Below are 21,427 nucleotides of genomic sequence, written 5' to 3' on the forward strand. Positions count from 1 at the left end.
TTCTTTTGCTCAGCAGGCAGTCTTTTTTTGTATTTGAATGTAAGGTTTATCTGGCCCTGCTTTAGTGGCTTTTAAGATTTTCTTTGCTTTACATTTTGTCATTTGCTATGAACTGAATTGTGTCCCTCAACGATCCATGTGTTGAAACCCTAACCTTTGGAGACAGTCTGCTTGAGCAATGACAACACAATACCCTACAATGGTAGTTGTACTACGTTGTGCTTAGGTGTGGATTTCTTTGTATTTATTCTGCTTGGGGTTTATAGACCTTGAAGCTGTGGCTTGGGGTCTTTAGCCAGTTTGGAGAAGTTTTTGGCCAACACGCACATAGCTGCTTCCCAATTCTTTGTCATTTTCTTTACTCTCCTTCTGATAGCAGAACTCAACCTAATTTGGGGTCATAGGATCAGGAAAAAGAGTTCTATAGAGAACTGAAGACAGAATGGCCCAGACACATTTGGGAGGGGAGAGATTGAGAGAGCATTTCAAATAGAGGTAATCATTTGCATGGATTAAGGAGAACCAGGCATATTTAAAGACAGGCAGGAATTTGTTGTGAGAATAGACTGGAGAGGAATGTAAAAGCCAGACTGGAGAAAGCTTCACAGGATGTGTTAGAAAGGGTGAGTCTCGGGGCGCCTGGGTGGCTTAGTTAAGCATCTGACTGGCTCAGGTCATGATCTCACAGTTTGTGAGTTCGAGCCTCATGTCAGGCTCTGTGCTGACAGCTCAGCCTGGAGCCTGCTTCGGATTCTGTGTCTCCCCCTCTTACTGAAATGAAAGTCCTTATGATTCTATTTTCACCAACACTTTGCTTTTATAGCCAAGGTAGCAATCGATGGAGGTTTCCAGAAACTTGAGGACCTAAATCTTTCAGTCAATCACAAGATTACAGAGGAAGGATACAGAAATTTCTTTCAAGCACTGGACAACATGCCACACTTGAAAGAGTTGACTATTTCTAGGCATTTTACTGAATGCATCAAAGCTCAGGCCACAACAGTCAAGTCTTTGAGTCAGTGCATGTCACGACTGCCAAGCCTCATCAGACTTAACATGTTAAGTTGGCTCCTGGATACAGAAGACATCAAACTGCTTACTGCCATGAAGGAAAGACATCCTCAATCTAAACGCTTATTTATTCACTGGAAATGGGTACTGCCATTCTCTCCAATCGTTCAGGAATAGAAGATGTACCTAAAAACTGAATTACAAATTTGTGTCAACAATCCTAAAAACTTCCCTCTCCAAAAACATTTTATTAAGTCTTGCACACAAAAGGATATTTACAGTAAGGCATGTTAAAGAAAACCCCAAAACCACTACCAGAACCTTTGCAGTCCCTGAGTGATTCTCTCCAACTAAATAGAGATCAGTTCTTCAATCAAGTTTATACACCTAACCCTCCACAATCGAGGATCAGCAGCCGGTTTTCAGACTGTGGTAAGGAGGATAAAAAGAGTTATGGGAATGGAGTGAGGTACACAGATCTTAAAGATGGCTTTAAGAAGTATTCAAGTTACATATAATGTGAATTTCAAGACTGAATCCATTTTCTACATAAATGAAACAAGACTTTACCACCAGTCCAGTTTAATCTTTTGTGGGCCAAGAGATACGCCTTAATGCTTCTAAGATTTGTTGGGTATATTAATTTTGGTATAAGAGGCCCATACAAGGTAGAAGTAAGATTTAAGGGAAAAAGCTCCTAGTACAGAGGCTTTTGATTCAACACTTACTGTATCAGCATGAAGTACAAAATAGCACTTCTAAGATTCAAACTAAAATGGAGAGGGCGCAGCCCTCCACATCAGGTTTGTTGAAATGCAGCCCAAGAAGGTTTGAGCTTTGGGCATCTGGCTGACAAAGTGCCTTAGAGGTATTAGAGGAAGCCATTCATGTGGGGGTACTGCGCTAGAAAAACCACGCGTCGCATGGATCTGCTAGAAGAACACACTGGAAGCAGGGAAAGAAGTCTCTTGCTCCTACAGTGTCTTACCACTACTCACTCTCTACTGACAAAGCTTTATACTGTGCCTGCTGCGGGGACAGGTCGTTACAGAGTGAAGATCTATTACTACAGAGAAGGGCAATAAAGGCTGGATTTGGACACGAGAAGCAACAACTTGATAACTGATAAAACTATTACTTATTAAATAGCTTAGACCTAAACTAAAAAGAACCTTGTTAGATTTAAGATTGATAGGATGCACATAAATATTTATAGAAAACCTCTTACATGATCTAGAAGACACAGGGAACCGGCTAGTGATTGACTTCAGGGAGGGGGGCCAGGATAGCAAGGGAATAGCAGGAAGGTCTGTTTCTTTTTTCTTTGCAGATCTTTTGTACTATTTGAATTCTGTACCATGTGTGTGTACTATTAAAAATGGTATTTTAAAAACTAAGAGAACTCCATGCAAATATCTCTCCAAACCTTCTGATAAGGGCTTCTAGTTTAAAGCAGGGGGCTCCAAGTACGGCCTGAGTCTGTAGAGCCTCTGGGCGAAGACTAGTTTTTACATTTTTCCAATAAAAAAATAACATACATGTGACAGAGACCATGATCAGTGGCCTGCAAGGCTAAAATAATTCTGGCCCTTTACAACGAATGGAATACTTCCATGATAGACTGTTTTTAGATTGTAAGATTCCCATGCCCTTTTATTCCTGTATGTTAGTCTCCACATGATGCCCAGGCCATCCCTCATTGCCCTGTCACCCTCATGTTTCTAAACTTCTCCCTTTCTGATCACATGTTCCAACACTCTACCACTCTCTAAATCCTTCCACTGTACCCTACCCACATGAGAAACCTCCTCTACCATTCTCAACTTCTTATCCAAACAATATCTTCTTGTTCTAACTTCCCCTTTCTCGAATTTTTACCATGACTCACAGTAAGAAATTTCCTATCAACAATCAACACATTTATAAACATGTACACAAATGAACCAAGATTCACAAAAAACTCTAAAAGCTGTATGTGATGCCGCTGGTCACTCCCTCCTCTCAAGTTTCATTTGGCTTCCAGGGCATTCCTTCTGGATTTCCTAACCAACCTAGAATTCTCTCAGCCTCCTTTACTGCTTTTTCTCATATCTGACCTCTAAACACTGATAGCTCTATGCAAATGCATTTGCTTCGTGATCTGGTCCTGTTGCATGGTTTTAAATTCCAAGTCTATGCTAACTTACCTATTTTCAGCTCTATCCCAGATCTCTCCTCTGAACTCTTGACTCCTATCTGACTCCTGTCAATGGGCATCTCAGATTTGACCTGTCTTAACCCAATTCCTGTCTTTCCTTTCCCACAAGTATTCATGGTTACTTAATTTTTTTAGAGTGCATGCAAGCAGGGGAGGGGGCAAAGGGAGAGAGAGTGAATCCTAAGCAGGTGCCATGCTCACCTCAGAGTCCGACACAGGGCTCAACCCATGACCCTGGGCTAACGACTAGAGCAGAGGTCAAGAGCTGGGACACTGAGCTGACTGAGCCACCCTGGCAACCCTCCCACAAGCACTCTTTATGCTGACTTCTCCATGTCTTTAATTCTAGCTTTGTTCTTCCACTTGCTTAGGCCCAAAATCTTGGGGGGTCATCCTTGATCTCTCTCTTTCATACTCTACATGTAATCTACTGGCAAATGCTGAGCTTTACTTAGCATTTGTCAATAGATCCCATCACTACTGACTACTGGTCCTAGTCAGCCTGCTTCTTCCCTTGAAACTTATGGCCTTTTTTCTATTAAAAAAAATTTTTTTAAGCTTATTTTTCAGAGAGGCAGAGGTAGCATGAGTGGTGTAGGGGCAGATAGAGAGGGACAGAGAGAATCCTAAGCAGGCTAAGCACAGCCAGTACAGAGGCTGATGTGGGGCTGGAACTCACGAAACCATGAGATCACGACCTGAGCTGAAACCAAGAGTCCGACGCTTAACCAGACTGAGCCACCCAGGTTGCCTGTAAGGTCTATTTTCAACACAAAAATTGCAGTCATAAGACTCTTCAATACATTAGATCACACTATGCCTTTGGTTCAACACCTTCCAATGGATCCCAGATCAAAGTAAATACAGTGGTCTATGTGTGACCTGACCCCTGACTACCTCTCTTACCTCTTTTTAATCTCTCCCCCTTGCTCACTTCCATTCCAGCCATACTGGTTTCTTTTGCCATTCCCTGAACAGGCCAAACTTATTCTTAGGGCCTTTGTGCTTGTCATTTCCTTTGCCTGGGAGGTTCTCTTTCTATTTATGTGAATGGCTCTCATTTTCTTCACATCTCTGCTCCAATGTCAGCTCAATTTCCCTCACCATTCTTTTTTTTTTTTTTTTTAATATACGAAATTTATTGTCAAATTGATTTCCATACAACACCCAGTGCTCATCCCAAACCATTCTTTTTTTTTTTTTAACTTTTTTTAAAATTTTATTTTTAATCTCTACACCCAAATGGGGTGAACTAACAACCCCGAGATCAAGAGTCGCATGCTCTACTGACTGCACCAGCCAGGTGCCCCCTTAACCATTCTTTTTAAAAAAGCATCCACAGGGGCCCCTGGGTGGCTCAGCAGGTTAAGTGTCTGACTCTTGATTTTGGCTCAGGTCATGATCTCATGGTTCACGGAATCAAGACCTGTCCTTTCAGCGTGGAGCCTGCTTGGGATTCTTTTTCTCCCTCTTACCTGTTCCCGCGTGCTCGCTCTCTCTCTGAAAATAAAAACAATAAACAAAACAAAGCATTCACATTCCAACTGCGTTCTGCCTAACCCCCTTTCCTGCTTCATTTCTGTCTATGGCATGTATTACTATTAACACCTTATACATCTTGTTTACTAGTGTTCCCCACCAATGTAAGCAGGAACTTTCGTCTGTTTGGCTTACTGTGGTCTCCAAGCACGTAGAAGAGTACCTAGCACATAAACAAATCTGAAGAAATAATTCCTGAAATGAATGATTTGCCAGAACCTGCAACCACTTTCCAACGGCATTAGGTATCAAAAGACGTAAGATGCAAAAATGTCTCTGAAGCAAATAAGCTGCCTTCATAACTGAATTTAACCTGCCACACCTACTTAGGCAATGAAAATATGCAGAATGTATAAAATACTGGCTGACTGTCATGAGAAATAAAAATCTACTCACTGGTACCAGAAAGCTTAAGCCACTGAATATCCCATTCTGTGAAGCTTACTTACCAGGAATTGAATGTTCATTTTATTCAACAAATATGTACTGGGCAGCAACAAACAGGTTAGGCATATTTAGTGTTTCCAGGCAAAATCTCTGAAAGAAATAGAACTTTTTATATTAACCTCTGCTCCCACAGCTAAAAGGACTAGGAAGAATCCCTGGTGCATGGATACCAATGCTTACACTCAACTGAAACAATAGGATTTTCTCCCTCTCCTGAGAATTTGAAGTGACACACACATGGTCAAATGGATGGTAGACGGAACCACAAGGTAGTGATGAGGGCAGAATAGCTTGGACAACCATGTTAGGCAATGGGCATGATGAAAATGTGAAGGAAGCTGGATGAAAGAGAGGCAGATAGGTAAGAGAAAGAGGAGAGGATAATGACAATATGACTTCCAAGCAACGGAACAGAGCCGTGGTTCCTGACTGGCGAGGTCTACTCCTGTGTGTTTCTTAAGCCTGGATTATCAGCAACACTGTTTTACAACTGGTTGTGTCTTTATAATACTACCTTTTCTCCAAATAAGTCTGACTAGTTCTCTTTATCCGTTATTAGATTTCCCTCACCATATATATTCTAAAAAAAAAATACTCATACAGTCAAGCTTAAAAAAAATTTGTCATTTATTTTTAAAGGCATTAATAAAAAGCTTAACATACTTACTAAGAAAGTTACAATATACAAATATGTTCAGTCGATATTTTCACAGATTGACTTTTCTGCACTATGTGTGACTTTCTTTTAGTTACTCACATTTCCACTGTTGAGTTATTCAAACTGATTATTCCCTTGAAACACATGGCTGGTTATCGAAGCATGAGTCACATGCAACATAGGGCAATGCAGATGGCTATGCCACCCAATCAACTGTTCATGAAGAAAAGCATGAAATTTTATTCACATCAACCATGGCGCATCAAAATACCATTCTCCTTGGGAGAGAGCTGCACCTGAATTTGGAGGGAAAAAGTCCAGATATAATTATGCAATTTAAAAACTTATTTTCTTATAAAATAAAAAAAAAAGGAAAGCAATACACTCACCATGGTAAATAAAACTAGAACAAAAGTATGCTAATATAGACTTTATGCAATACTAAATTCAATCTTTATGGGATAAATAATTAGACTAATTGTGATATTCATTTGGAAGAGTAAATGTGAAAGATTAAAAAAAAATTTAAGGAGCACTGGTATTTCATCTGTCCTAACAGAATTTCTTTTTTTTTTTTTTTTTTTTTAATTTTTTAAACGTTTATTTCTTATTGAGAGACAGACAGAGACACACAGGGTGGGCAGGGGGAGGGGTAGAGAGAGGAGAGACACAGAATCTGAAGCAGGCTCCAGGCTCTGAGCTGTCAGCACAGAGCCCAACATGGGGCTCGAACAAACTGTGAGATCATGACCTGAGCCAAAGTCAGTAGCCTAAGCAACTGAGCCACCCAGGCGCCCCGGTCCTAACAATTTCTTTTTTAAAGTTTATTGAGAGAGAGGGGCACCTGGGTGGCTCAGTCAGTTAAACATCTGACTTCAGCTCAGGTCATGATCTCGTGGTCTGTGAATTCAAGCCCCCGCATCAGGCTATGTGCACAGAGCCTGGAGCCTGCTTCCGATTCTGTGTCTCCCCCTCTCTCTGCCCCTCCCATGCCCATATTCTGTCTCTCTCTCTCAATAATAAATAACCTTAAAAAAATTAAAAAAAATTTTTTTGAGAGAGTGAGTGAGCTCATGTGCAAGTGGGGTAGGGGCAGAGAGAGAAGGGGGAAAGAGAATCCCAAGCAGGCTCCACACTGTCAGTGCAGAGCCTCATATGGGGCTTGATCTCACGAAACATGAGATCATGTCCTAAGCCGAGATCAAGAGTAGGACGCTCAAATGACTGATCCATTCAGAGCCCCAAAAGTACTGTGCTTTTATGGAATCCACGAGAATCAAAGAAATGATAAACTAGAACATAGTAAAAATGTATCTGAAATCTAGAATGAGTATTTATAAGATAAACATATTCAGGTTCATGCATACTAATGAACAGTTAGCTGCATATAAAAAATGTTATCTACTTGGGCACCTGGGTGGCTCAGTTGGTTAAGTGTCCAACTTCAGCTCAGATCATGGTCTCATGGTTTGTGGGTTCGAGCCCCACATTGGGCTCTGTGATGACAGCTCAGAGCCTGTATCCTGCTTTAAATTCTGTGTGTGTGTCTCTCTCTGCCCCTGCACCACTAGAGCTCAGTCTCTATCAAAGATAAATACACATTAAAAAAAAAAAAAAAAAGTTTAAAAAAAGAAAAAAGAATGTTATCTGCTTTAGGGTGTCTGGGTGCCTCAGTCAGTTGGTCATCCAACTCTTGGTCTTGGCTCAGGTTATGATCTCATGGTTTGGAAAAATGGAGCCCCACACTGGGCTCTGCACAGACAATGTGGAGTCTACTTGGGATTCTCTCTCTCCCTCTCATTGATTGATTGATAGATAAATAAATAAAACAATAAATAAAACGTTATCCACTTTAGATACACACAGACATACATGCACATGAATGAAATATTGGGAAAAGATCGAGTAAAAACTTGGGTTTGCTGTATGTAAATTCTCAATCAAATTGCTAACAAAGTTATTTTCACTATCTCTTTGTTCTATGTAGACTGCTTGTAAAATGACTTGAAAAGAAATGCGTTCAATTCTCATTCATGGTAGTTCTGTTCTAAAAAGTCACAACAGGGGGTGCCTGGGGGGGCTCAGTCAGTTAAGTGGCTGGCTCTTGTTCTTGGCTCAGGTCCTGATCTCAGGGTTGGTGAATTAAAGCCCTATGTCAGGCTCTGAGCTGACAGTGTGGAATCTGCTTGGGATTCTCCCTCTCTCCCTTTTCCTCTGTGCCTATCTCTCTCTCTCTCTCTCTCAAAAATAAATAAATAATAAAATTAACACTGTTGTTTAAAGTAAAATAAAATAAAGTCACTAAAAACAATAAATTCGTGAGTACTAAGTCAATGCTCCTAGAAGAAATACAAGGCTAGGTTCAGGCAAGCCTCTGGTCACATTCTTATCAACTGACCAATTCCTAATCTTTTAAAATGTGTCTTTCTGATGAAAGACACGTTACTTAATATATATTGATGTTACAGGTGACTTTTTTTTTTTTTTTTTAAGTAATCTCCACGCTCAACGTGGGGCTCAAACTCACGACCAGTAGATCAAGAGTTGCATGCTCTACTGACTGAGCTAGCCAGGCTCTCCTAACATACTGATGATTCATTAACACTGAAATTACAGTCAATGGCACTACCTGACTTTGCCTGAATGGGGCTTACCTAACACATATATTTTCCCTGTAAGGCACAACACAGCCTTCTTGCACTTGGGAACACAAAGCACAATGTTTGGTGTCCACTTTAAAGAGTGAAATCAAAAGGCGCAGAAACATGAATAACGTGGCACTAAAAAGACTGCGCAAAGGATGCTTGTTTAGAGCAGGAGATGACACATGAAGACAGAGCACTGTTCAACCTCAGCTGAAAGTTATCTGTGTCAGAGGATTCAAATTTTTTGCCACTCTGCACTTGTCCATGAATGACGGCGAAAGCACTGTAATTCTTGACTTGGGTATGATAGATAAATTTTGGCAAGCTGGCGAATTTGCAAACACATAGTCTGTGAATGAGAACTGACTGTAGATAAACTATGAAAAACAATTTAAAGTAAACACAAATATCTAAAACGATAAAGGGAAAATAATCACACAGATATAGGAGAGCAAACATTTCTGTCCAAATGACAAGAACCACTACCACCAAAAAGCAAGGTCAAATAAATGATAAACTAGAAAGCAAGTATTTGCAAATCCTATCACAAAGAATTCTTGCAAAACAAAAAGGAAAAACATAGATCCCAGTTAAAAAGTGGGCAAGGTGATACTCATAGTTTCCAGTAAACACAAGACAGAGCTCTTAAACACACAAAAAGATGAACTTTACAATAATAAAATCAATAAAAAAATTATAAATACAATTAGAGGACTATTTCTAACTATTTGACCATGAATGATCCAAAGGTTTCACAGATTACTGAATAAGAATGTGGGAAACAGGAGCTCTCAAACAATGTTGGTGAGAATATAAATACAGTCTCTACTGAGAAGCAACATGGAAAAAAATCTATTAAAATTATAGATGGAGGTTCTCTTCAATCTAGCAGTTCTAATTCTAGAATCTAAATCCAGATTAGAATTATAGATTCTATTTAGAGAATTCTAAAGATGTGTTCATACAGCTACAGAAAGAATTATGTAAAAGAATATAACTATAGCATTAAATAGCAAACAATTGGGAACAACCTAAAATTCCATCCAATTGAGCTCTTCCATCCAAGAGCTCAATTAAATTAGTACAATTCTGTATACAAAAATATCATGCAATTTTAAAAAAACATTAAAAAAATTTTTTTATACGTTTATATTTGATAGATGGAGAGAGACAGAGCACAAGTGGGGGAGGGGCAGAGAGAGAGAGAGAGAGAGAGAGAGAGAGAGAGAGAGAGACAGAATCCGAAGCAGGCTCCAGGCTAGGAGCTGCCAGCACAGAGCCCGACGCAGGGCTCGAACTCACAAACTGTGAGATCATGACCTGAGCCAAAGTCGGATGCTTAACCGACTGAGCCACCCAAGCGCCCCAAAAAACAGAACATTTTTATATCCTGGCATTGAGGATTCTCCAAAAAAATTCTGAAGAAAAAGCACTTACCTAATAAAGAACACTGTATGAATCACCTATAAAAATGAAAAATTTAAAGAGTTGGAAGGAGTAATCATGAGACATCTTATCAGATCTATTTCAACTACATATTAATTTTACTGCCAATAAATGTACACAGCACAACACAACCAAATAAAAACGAAGGGTTTTGTTCTGTGAAGTCTCCCTCACATTCTAGTCCCTCTTCAGAGATTACTTGAGTACAGCCCTAAGGCGACCCATCAATTCACAGAGACATGTATGTAAATGCGTTTACATAAATGGCAGGTAGCGTAACACATTTCTGCCTCTAACTTTCTTCATTTAAAAATATTTTCCTATCAGATTGCTCTATATAACAAGCAACAATGTAGTTTTTTAAAATAAAATTAAAAGAATGATAGAATACAAGGATCCCCATGCTTCTCCAGAGTTTTAGGCCACTGCTGTTTACCAAAGACTTACACTAGCAACAACTGTTTTCACTAAACGAAAAAGTCTGAAGGGGATTCACCCTGTTATGAAAAAGGCAAAGGGGTGCCTGAGTGGCTCAGTCAGTTGAGCGTCCGACTTTGGCTCAGGTCATGATCTCACATGATCTCATGGTTTTGTGGATTTGAGCCCTGAGTAGGCCGGAGCCTGCTTCGGATTCTGTGTCTCCCTTTCTCTCTGCACCTCCCCCTGCTCTCACTCTATCAAAAATAAATACACATTAAAAAAAAAAAAGAAAAAAGTGACGTCAAGGGAGGAAACACGTATTGTGCACAAAATGCTATGATGGTATCCGTATCAAATATAGATGAATATGGAAAAGTGTAAAATAATACATGAAAAAAGAATACTGTGATAGACACACAGCTTAATTAATTTAAAAATAGTGAACATTTTTCTTACATACTTTTCAAACATAAATAGAAAAAGGAGTACAATAAACATCAATATGCACACCATGTACACTCAACAGCCATAATGCGTGCACACACACATTTTGCTAAATCATGTTTTTTAAGTTTATTTATTTGGGGGGGGGGAGGGGCAGAGAGAGAGGGAGAGAACAAGAATCCCAAGCAGGCTCTTGGCACTGTCAGCACAGAACCTGATTTGCTCAAGCCACACCCCTGGGATCATGACCTGAGCTGGAATTAAGAGTCGGATGTTCAACCAACAGAACCACCCAGGCACCCTAACCCTACTCCCAAGACTTTTATAGATGGCTCTTTCAACCAGATTCCAACCAGGGATACCACATTGCATTTGGCTGTTGTCTTCCAAGTCACTTTTAATCTAGAGCAGTTACTCCATGCCTTTTTTTTCACTAAAAAAAATTTTTTTAATGTTTATCTTTTGAGAGAGAAAAAGAGAGAGAGAGAGAGAGAGAGAGAGAGAGTGTGTGTGAGAGAGAGAGAGTGAGAGTGACAGAGAGAGAGAGAGAGAGAGAGAGAGAGAGAGAGAGAGAGAGGGAGGGAGAGGGGCAGAGAGGGAGACACAGAATCCAAAGCAGGCTCCAGGCTCTGAGCTGTCAGCATAGAGCCTGTTGCAGGAACTTGAACTTGTGAGCTGTAAAATCATGACCTGAGCTGAAGCTGGACACTTTACTGACTGAGCCACCCAGGCACCCTTTTTTTACTGACTTTTTGAAGAAAGGAGGCCAGTTATCTACTACAGCATTTCCCATTCTGGATCTATCTGATCATTTCTTTTGTGAGGTCATTTAACTTGCTGCTCTAGCCCACTATTTCCAGTAAATGGGAAGCAGATCTTATAGGCTTGATTAAATTCCAGTTACACTCTTTTCACTGAAACACTTCACAGGCTATTTTGTGTATTTCACACTGCATCATATCAAAATCAAGTCTGACTGTCCCATCACAGTAGTGCAGTATCACCAGTGATTCTAAGAATCTCTTTACTGGATGGTTTTCTTTCCACACCACTAACCAAGTATTTGCTGAGATGATACTTTGACATCATGACAATTCTAGAGAGCACGTAGCTCAATCTTTTATCAAATTGTTTTGACATCAAATGCATTTAATATTACTATATGTAGAAAACCCTAAAGACTGCACTAAAAAACGACTAGAACTGATAAATGAATTCAGTAAAGTCACAGGATACAAAATCTGTTACATTTCTATACACTAATAATGAGCTAGTAGAGAGAGAAATTAAGAAAATAATCCTGTTTACAACTGCACCGAAACCAATAAAATATCTAGGAATAAAATTAGCTAAGGAGTTTAAAGACCTGTGCACCTGAAAACTGTAAGACACTAATAAAAAAAAAATGGAAGATAACACAAATAGAAAGATATTCCATGCTCATGGAATGGAAGAGTTAATATAATTAAAATGTCCATACTACCCAAAGTAATCTACAAATTTAATACAATCCCTATAAAAATACACAACATTTTCCACAGTAAATAATCCTAAAATTTGGATAGAACCACAGAAGACAAAGAAGTCAAAACAATCTTGAAAAAGATGAATCAAACTGGAGGTATCACCATCTGAGATTTCAAGATATACGACAAAGCTGTACTGATCCAAACAGTATGCAACTAGAACGAAATGAGACCCATAAATAACTGGAACAGAACTGACAGCTCAGAAATAAAGTCATGCTTATATGGTAATTAATCTTCAACAAAGGAGGCAAGAGTATACAATGGGGAAAATCCAATGTCTTCAACAAACGGGGCTGGGAAGATGGGACAGCTACGAATGAAACTGGACCACTTTCCTACACTATAAACAAAAATAAACTTAAAATCGATTAAACACCTAAATGTCAGACCTGCAACCATAAAATTCCTAGAAGAAAACATAGGCAGTGATCATTTTGACATTAGCCTTAGAAACGTTTTTCCAGATATGCAGCCTCTGATAAAGGAAATAAAAACAAAAATAAACTATTGGGATTACACCAAAATAAAAAGGTTCTGCACAGTGAAAGAAACCAGCAAAAATGCAACCTATCAAATGGAAGAAGATATTTGCAAATGATGTATCTGATAAGGGCTTAATATCCAAAATATATAAAGAATGTGTACAACTCAACACCAAAAAATTAAATAATCCAGCTGAAAAATGAAAAGACATGAATAGATATTTTTCCAAAGAAGACATACAGATAGTCAACAGACACATGAAAACACGCTTAACATCACTCATCATCAGGTAAATGCATCTCTAAACCAGAATGAGATAACCCTCACACCAGTCAGAATGGCTAAAATCAAAAACACAAGAAATCGTAACTATTAGTGAGGATATGGAGAAAGAGGAACCCTCAAGCACTATAGATGGTAATGCAAACTGTGCAGCCACTGTGGACAACAGTATGAACATTACTCAAAAAATTCACAATGGAATTACCATATGATCCAGTAATTCCACTACTAGATGTTTACCCAAAGAAAATGAAAACACCGATTTAAAAAGATATATGCATCCCTGTACTTACTGCAGCATTATTTACAAAAGTCAGGATATAGAAACAACCCAAGTGTCCATCGACAGATGAACGGATAAAGATGTGATGTGTACACACACACACACACACACACACACACACACATACACACACACACACATGCACACACACTGGAATATTACTCAGCCATAAGGAACAAAACTTTGCCATTTGAGACAACATGGATGCAACTAGATGGTATAACGAAGGTAACTAAACTAGTCAGAGAAAGACAAATACCACATGATTTCACTCATATGTACAATTTAAGAAACAAAACAAAGGATCAAATTAAAAAAAGAAACAAAAAACAGACTCTTAAATATACAGAGCAAACTTGTGGTTGACAGAGGGGAGGTAGGTGGGGGGATAGGTGAAATGGGGAAAGGGATTAGGAGTGCAGTTGTAGTAAGCACTGAGTAGTGCATATAACTGCTGAATCATTGTGTTGTACACCTGAAAGTAAAATAACAATGTTAACTGTACTTGAATTAAAAATAATTAAAAACATATTTAATAGCTTTACATTAGCTTTTGTTTTTTTAACATTTGATTTTTAAAGATGTTTTCCCCAAACTGAAATTCATATAAAAGATTCACTTTTATAATGACAGTAGACTTACTTCTTAATTGAAATGTGAGCACCTTCCTTCTTTTTGGTTTTGTTTGAAACCCTGTAAGAAAGCAAAAGAATTTTAAAGAATAGCATACACATTTTATACAGATACGAATAAACACTTTGTTTCACACAAGATGTTTTTTACTAATTCTATTTAACAAAATATCAGAAAATAAGGTTATGGCCTTCAAATGTGCTTTAAAAGTAATCCTAAAGAAGAGCACCTGAGTGGCTCAGTAGGTTGAGTGTCCAACTTGGGTTCGAGCCCCACATCTGGCTCACTGCTGTCAGCATAGAGCCCACTTGAGATCCTCTGTCATGTTCTCTCTTTGCCTACCCTCCGTTTGTGCTCTCAAAAATAAATAAAATCTTTAAGTGTTCCTAAAGTAAACAATTATTAGGCTGTAGTTAAGAAATTTTCTTCTTTGGGGGTGCCGGGGTGGCTCAGTTGGTTAGGAGTCCGACTTCAGCTCAAGTCACAAGCTCGCGGTCCGTGAGTTCGAGCCCCGCATCGGGCTCTGTGTTGACAGCTTGAAGCCTGGAGCCTGCTTCAGATTCTGTGTCTCCCCCTCTCTCTGCCCCTCCCCCACTCATGGTCTCTCTGTCTTTCAAAAATGAATTAAAAAAATTAAAATATAAAAAAGAAATAAAATTTTCTTCTCTCACTATGCCCAGTGATGTTCCTGAGCTAACTTACACCTTAATTCTTTCAAGTAAAATAAACACTGTGTCACACTCATTTATTAAAATAAAACCATTAAGGACCACTACATACTAAAGAACATTTTAGAAGTTAAAAAAAACAAACAAAACAAGATCAAGACTCAAATATTTATTGTTTTTCCTGGTCAGACCTAACCCAAATGTCCTATTCATTTCTTCTGGCTTCCACATCTTCTATCTTCCCTTTTATATATACTTTCTACTTCATTGTTTATCTACATCTACAGGCCATAAGATGTATTAAAAGTGATTTGTTCTTAAGAAGGACCAAAGTTATAGCCTATTTTATGTTATTCCAAGAACACTACTTTTACGTCATTTGCATTTGCTTGGATTTCTAGAGGTTAAGAGCTGGACCCAAATTCTATCTAGCTGCTCTTATGGGAACGAGTTGCCAACAGAAAAGCTGTCCAGCTCGTGTTTCTGTGAAGCAATGCTTAAGAAACACTAGCTGAAGCTACTGGTGGCTCAAACATACTTAAGCGGTTAGAAAATCTGACAATGAGTAGTGGCTTCTTTTTAATGGTAACAATTTCAAAGAGACAAAAAATGCAAGATCCAGGAAACTACAATTTCTTTGCATTTTCGAATGTAAATGTATGTTTACATTGTATTGTATACAGATATAGAATAATACTCTGTAAAGTTAAGATCCTTTCTCAGAAACAAGTCAGTCATAGTTGGCCCTGAATTTGAGGCACATAATTCTGGGGACAAGACTGCTTTCCCCAAAACTGCGACTTGAACTCATAAAAGAAACAGAAACATCTGCAACTTAATGGTCAGGACCATAGTTAAAAGTCCAGTGCAAATCTGCTAGGTTTTAGTAACACAGTATAATCAGGTACATGTAATAGTAGTGCTTATAAATACAAATGAACCAAGTCTAACTTTCGTCCATGTCATCCTTCAAATTAAATATATTTAAAATGTCAGTACGTTCCTATTCTTTAATGGTTGCTAGAACTATCAAAATAGAAAATCAGGTCCATATCTACTTAAGGCTGTGGTAAAATAGATATTTTCTTTTTTTTTTTTTTTTTGTAATGTTTATTTATTTTTGAGAGACAGAGTATGAGCGGGGGAGGGGTGGAGAGAGGAGGCGACACAGAATCCGAAGAGGCTCCAGGCTCTGAGCTGTCAGCACAGAGCCCAACATGGGGCTCAAATTCACAAACCGTGAGATCATGACCTGAGCCGAAATCAGATGCTTAACCGACTAAGCCACTCAGGTATCCCCAAAATAGATGTTTTCAAGAGGCAATACACATGGAAATAAAAATTGTGGAAAGCCAGTCAGCAGTATCAAAAGCTATTAAAATGTTTACACTTTTTGACTCAGTAACAGTACTTCCAAATATCAAAAGGAAATAATCTACAAGAAGCTTTATATCTAAAAAATGGTTATCTACGAATCAGAGGAAAAACGTGTTAATGTTCAACATTCAGGAAACTATGAACTTATTCTGAACCACACTGAACAGGAACTAGGCACTATCCCAGATGCTAGAATGCCAAGAGTTACCAAGATAGACAAGGTCCTTGCTCTTATGGAGCTTACGTTCTACTGGAGAAACAAACAGGTAAGGAAAATCAGGTTTCATAAATGCCACACAGAGAATCTAAGTGGGGTGATATGATAGAGCATATGGGCCTATCAGTTCTGGATTAAACTGGGTGAAATTTCAGGTGAGTTCTGAAACACAAGAAGCTAGACAAGTGAAATCTGGGTTATGAGTTTCCAGCCTAAAGAGCAGGGAGTACAAAGGCCCTGAAGAAGGTATAAACCTGGTATACATTTGAAGAGAGGCCAGCTTTGTAAGAATGGACACGCATAGAATAAAATGTACATACAGAAGTCGGCAATATACACATCATGTAATATTCTGCAAACCAGGATAAAGTTTTGATTTTAACATAAGTGCAACTGGAAGGTATCAAAGGGTCTTGAGGGGTAGATCTGATCTATGTTACATTTTAAAGTATCACTTCTAGCTGCTATATGGAGAACGGATTTGGTGGGCAGGCGGGGGATGCAAGATTCTAAAAGCAAAATAATAGTTGGGATCTGCTGCAGAAAGAAAGAGAAGAGATAAATAATGCCATATTATTCAGACATTAAATAAATAGCTATTACATGAAGAGCTATTACAACCCATCAACAAAGAGATAAACAGCCCGACTAAAAACCAAAACAGGAAAAAATGTGGTTATTTCTCCAAAGAAGATAAAACAAATGGCCAGCAAACATATGAAAAGATGCTCAACATCATTTAGACATTAGGGAAATGCAAATCAAAACCACAATAAGCCCATTCCCGAAACCAATACTGCACTGTATGTTAACTAAAAACAACAACAACCCACAATAAGGTATCACTTCACACTCAGGGAGATAATAGTAAGTGTTGACAAGAATGTAGAGAAAAAGGGACGCTCACACATTGCTGGTAAAAGGTAAATAGGTACAGTCATCTTAGAAAAAAGTTCAGCACTTCCTCCAAACTTCTCAGCCAGCAATTCTACTCCTAGATATATATCGAAGAAAACTGAAACTTATGTCCATACAAAATTTTACACACAAATGTCTGCAAAAGAACTACTCACTATAAAAAAAAAGGAAGAAAATGGAATTACTCATTGTAGTCAAAAAGAGGAAACAACTCAGTGTCCATCCACTGATGGATAAACAAAATATGGTACTGTCCTTACAACAGAATTATTATTGAGCGGTAAAAAGAAATGAAGTACTCACACATACTATAGCCTGGAGAAACCTTGAAAAACTGAGGGTAAATGAAATAAATCAGGCACAAACAGCCACGTATTTAACAATTCCACTTATATGAAAAGTTCAGAATAGGCAAATCTGTACTAATGAAAAGTAGATTAGTGCTTGCCCAGGGCTGGGTGGGTATACTACCAGGTGGGTACTGGAGAGTGATTGCTAACGGGTACAGGTTTTCTTAATGAGTGATAAAAATGTTCTGGAATTAAATAGTGATGGTGGTTGTAGAACTTTGTGAATATAATTTAAAAACCACTGAAATGTATACTTTTAAACGATAAATTATATCTCAATTAAAAAGATGATAATATCTTGAAAGATGTAGTAGCAGTGGAGAAAAAAAGCAAAGCGCAATGATTCAGGATCTGTTGGGAAAGAGGCAACAATACTTTCCTACAAATTGGATGTGGAAACGTGAAACAGAGTGAGAAAATATGGCTAATGCCAGGCCTGTGGCTTGAGAAATTGGTGCTGGTGCACCAATGTCATTGCTTACTGAGAAACATAAAAGGCTGTGGGAACAGAGGTGTAAGAAATGACACGTGAAGTTCTGTTTCGGCTGCAGTTAGTTTGAGATGTACCTAACAGACATCCACGTGGTGAGGGAAAAGAGGCAGCTGCATAAGTAAGTCTGAAAGTCAGAGCTTATACCTGAGAAGTACCACCACAAACATACCATTTTAAGTCAAGGAGTAGAGGCGAGGTCACCTAGTGAACATTTATAATTAAGAAACAGGGACTGTGGGGGCGCCTGGGTGGCTCAGTCGGTTGGGCGTCCGACTTCAGCTCAGGTCACGATCTCGCGGTCCGTGAGTTCGAGCCCCGTGTCGGGCTCTGGGCTGATGGCTCAGAGCCTGGAGCCTGCTTCTGATTCTGTGTCTCCCTCTCTCTCTGCCCCTCCCTGTTCATGCTCTCTCTCTGTCTCAAAAATAAATGAATGAATGAATGAATGAATGAATGAATGAATGAATGAATGAAAGAAACAGGGACTGTGGACCATGCATAAGGATTCTACTTGGATATTCAGAAGAGGAGGAAAAGTTGTTAAAGGAGTATAGAAGGGACAGCCAAGGAGAAAGGCTCAAAACTAGTAGATGATATGGTGTCACTGAAGGCAAGAGAAAAAATGTTTTCAAAGTTACACTTTGGAACACAATTTATATACAAATGTGTAAAATGTACACAAATATATAAAAATGTTGCGGAGAACTAAGGTCAAAGCAGAGAAAAGACCACTGATGTAGCCATCTTCAGTAAAATCTCAGCAGAGTGGGGAAGACAGAAGCACACCTGATAGGACCGAAGAGGTGCGGTGAGGTAAGGGAGAGAACTAGAGATAACTCTGAAGAAGTCTGGCTGCACTTTGCAACTATGTGGATGGAACTAGAAGGTGTTATGCTAAGTGAAATTAGTCAGAGAAAGACAAATATCATGTGAGTTCACTCATATGAGAACTTTAAGAGACACAACAGATGGACACAAGGGAAGGGAAGCAAAAACAATTTAAAAACAGGGAGGGGGACAGATTTTCTAACCGCTTAAGTATGTTTGAGCCACCAGTAGCTTCAGCTAGTGTTTCTTAAGCATTGCTTCACAGAAACACGAGCTGGACAGCTTTTCTGTTGGCAACTCGTTCCCATAAGAGCAGCTAGATAGAATTTGGGTCCAGCTCTTAACCTCTAGAAATCCAAGCAAATGCAACATGGGGCTCAATAAGAGACAATAAGAGACTCTTAAATAATTCAGATGTAAATTAAAAAATAAATACATTATTAAAAAAATAAGTCTGGCTGTGAAGGCAAGGTGAAAAATGATGTGATAGACAAGTTCTAGAGAACGTAGTTGAAGTAAATGGTCACTAAGTTTAGCTAAACAGAACTAAAACGGTCACCAACGTAGACTGATGAGTAAGACAAGCAAACTGCTGGCTAAATTCTTAGAATATGTCTGTAGATGAAGAAAGATGAACATAAAAATAATACATTTCTTAGCAGCACTCACACATACTGGAAGGCAGACAAATAGATATGATAGACTACTGTCTATATAATAGACTACTGTCAGTGGTGACTTACGGAAAAGGGTAAGAAATAGGCGTGGCTTAGGTCATCAAAGGGATTTTTGTCTTATCTTTAATTTGCTCAATTTTTAAAATGTAATGTATTCATGTATCATCTGTAATCAAGAAATGCATATATTCTTAAAGGATATAAAACAATGTAAATGGCATGATGAGAAAAATATAAAAAACAAACCATGTAAAACTCCAGACACAGGACAATAAAATGCAACAGATGGCTCTGGATTTAATCCTGGATCAAAGAAAGCAATCTTGGGGGCACCTGGGTGGCTCAGTCAGTTAAGCGGCCGACTTAGGTTCATCTCAGGATCTCATGGCTCTTGAGTTCAAGCCCCAGCACTGGGCTCTGTGTTGACAGAGCAGAGCTTGGAACCTGCTTCAGATTCTGTGTCTGCCTCACTCTCTGCCTCTTCCCTGCTCAAGCTCTGTCTCTCTCTCCTTCAAAAATAAACAGTAAAAAAATTTTTTTTAATAGGGGCACCTGGATGGCTCAGTGGATTGAGTGTTCGACTTCAGCTCAGGCCTCGCAGTTTGTGAGTTCGAGCCCCACGTTGGGCTCTGTGCTGACAGCTCAGAGCCTGGAGCCTGCTTCGGATTCTGTGTCTCCCTCTCTCCCTGGCCCTTTCCTGCTCACACTCTGTCTCTCTGTCTCTCAAAAATAAATAAACATTAAAAAAATTAAAAGCAAATTTTAATTTTAAAGAAAGCTACTTTTAATTCTCTTGTAAGGGACACTGGTGAGACAACAGGCAAGATTCAAATAAGGCCAAAAGATGAGATCACAGAATTATATAAATTTTAATTCCTGATTTGATTACTATACTACGGTTGTATAACATTCTTAATTTAGAAAACATACTGCATTTAAATGTAAAGGGGTATAATGTTTGCAACTGATTATCAATTATTTCAGGGAAAAATACATATACACATAAACAAAGAAAAAAAAGACAAACAAGTATGAAATAAATGAGAATAATAAACCTAAAGTGGTACAGGGGCACCTGGGTGACTCAGTCGGTTGAGAGTCCGACTTCAGCTCAGGTCATGATCTCATGGTCCGTGGATTTGAGCCCCTGGACCGAGCTGATAGCTCAGAGCCTGGAACCTGTTTCAGATTCTGTGTCTCCCTCTCCCTCAGCCCCTCCCCAGTTTATGCTCTCTTTCCCCTTCAAAAAATAAATAAACATAAAAAAAATTAAAAAATAAAAGAAACTTAAAGTGGTACAAAGGTGACACTTGGGGACAATTGGGTGAAGGATACATAGAAATTCTTGTACTATTTTCGCAACTTTAAGTCTGAAAGAGATTTTTTTATTTTTAAGTTACAAACAAACAACAACAAAAAGCACTTGTATTTTGGTTTGGTTATCTGCCAAAGGTAAACTTTCACACACTACATGACCTAGCAATTCCACTTCTAAGTGTATACCCAAAAGAAATGAAAATGTACATTGACACAGAAACTTGTATACGCATGTTCATCGCAGCATTATTCGTTAAAGCCCCAAAGGAGAAATAACCCAAATGGAAAAAATGAGGTACACTCAATGGATTATTATTCAGCAATAAAAAATGAAGGGAGAGAGGGAGAGAGAGAGAGAGGAGAGAGTGAGAGGAGAGAGAGAGAGGAGAGAGAGAGGAGAGAGAGAGAGAGAGAGAGAGGAGAGAGAGAGAGAGGAGAGAGAGAGAGAGAGAGGAGAGAGAGAGGGAGAGAGCGCGAGAGAGATTATGCTAAGTGAAGAAAGAAAGACACAAAGGATGACATTTAGTATAAGTCTATTTATTAGAAGTGTCCAGAAAAGGCAAATCCA

General features: G+C 38.8%; 2 protein-coding genes across 6 annotated transcripts in view; one reads left to right on the forward strand and one right to left on the reverse strand.

Annotated features, from left to right (window-relative positions):
• The window catches only part of LOC102972559 (NLR family apoptosis inhibitory protein), a 37,192-nt gene extending 31,867 nt beyond the window's left edge, over positions 1–5,325 (forward strand). For 3 of the 4 annotated variants that reach the window (XM_042987908.1, XM_042987915.1, XM_042987937.1), the window contains one exon: positions 824–2,408. In XM_042987908.1, coding sequence (XP_042843842.1) covers positions 824–1,188 — 365 coding nt within the window. In that variant the 3' untranslated portion in view covers positions 1,189–2,408. Of the gene's footprint in view, positions 1–823; positions 2,409–4,837 lie in introns of those variants that run through there. The other variant, XM_042987921.1, reaches the window with a different exon arrangement.
• A 478-nt stretch (positions 5,326–5,803) lies between these two features.
• Positions 5,804–21,427, reverse strand: part of SMN2 (survival of motor neuron 2, centromeric) — a 41,675-nt gene continuing 26,051 nt past the window's right edge. The window contains exons 8-10 of one of the 2 annotated variants that reach the window (XM_007079863.3): positions 14,027–14,077; positions 9,935–9,960; positions 5,804–6,148 (exon numbers count right to left, since the gene is read on the reverse strand). In XM_007079863.3, the coding sequence (XP_007079925.1) occupies positions 14,030–14,077 (48 nt within the window). In that variant the 3' untranslated portion in view covers positions 5,804–6,148; positions 9,935–9,960; positions 14,027–14,029. The remainder of the gene's footprint in view (positions 6,149–9,934; positions 9,961–14,026; positions 14,078–21,427) is intronic. The other variant, XM_007079862.3, reaches the window with a different exon arrangement.

This window comes from Panthera tigris, chromosome A1 (assembly GCF_018350195.1).
Source record: "Panthera tigris isolate Pti1 chromosome A1, P.tigris_Pti1_mat1.1, whole genome shotgun sequence".
NCBI lineage: Eukaryota > Metazoa > Chordata > Mammalia > Carnivora > Felidae > Panthera > Panthera tigris.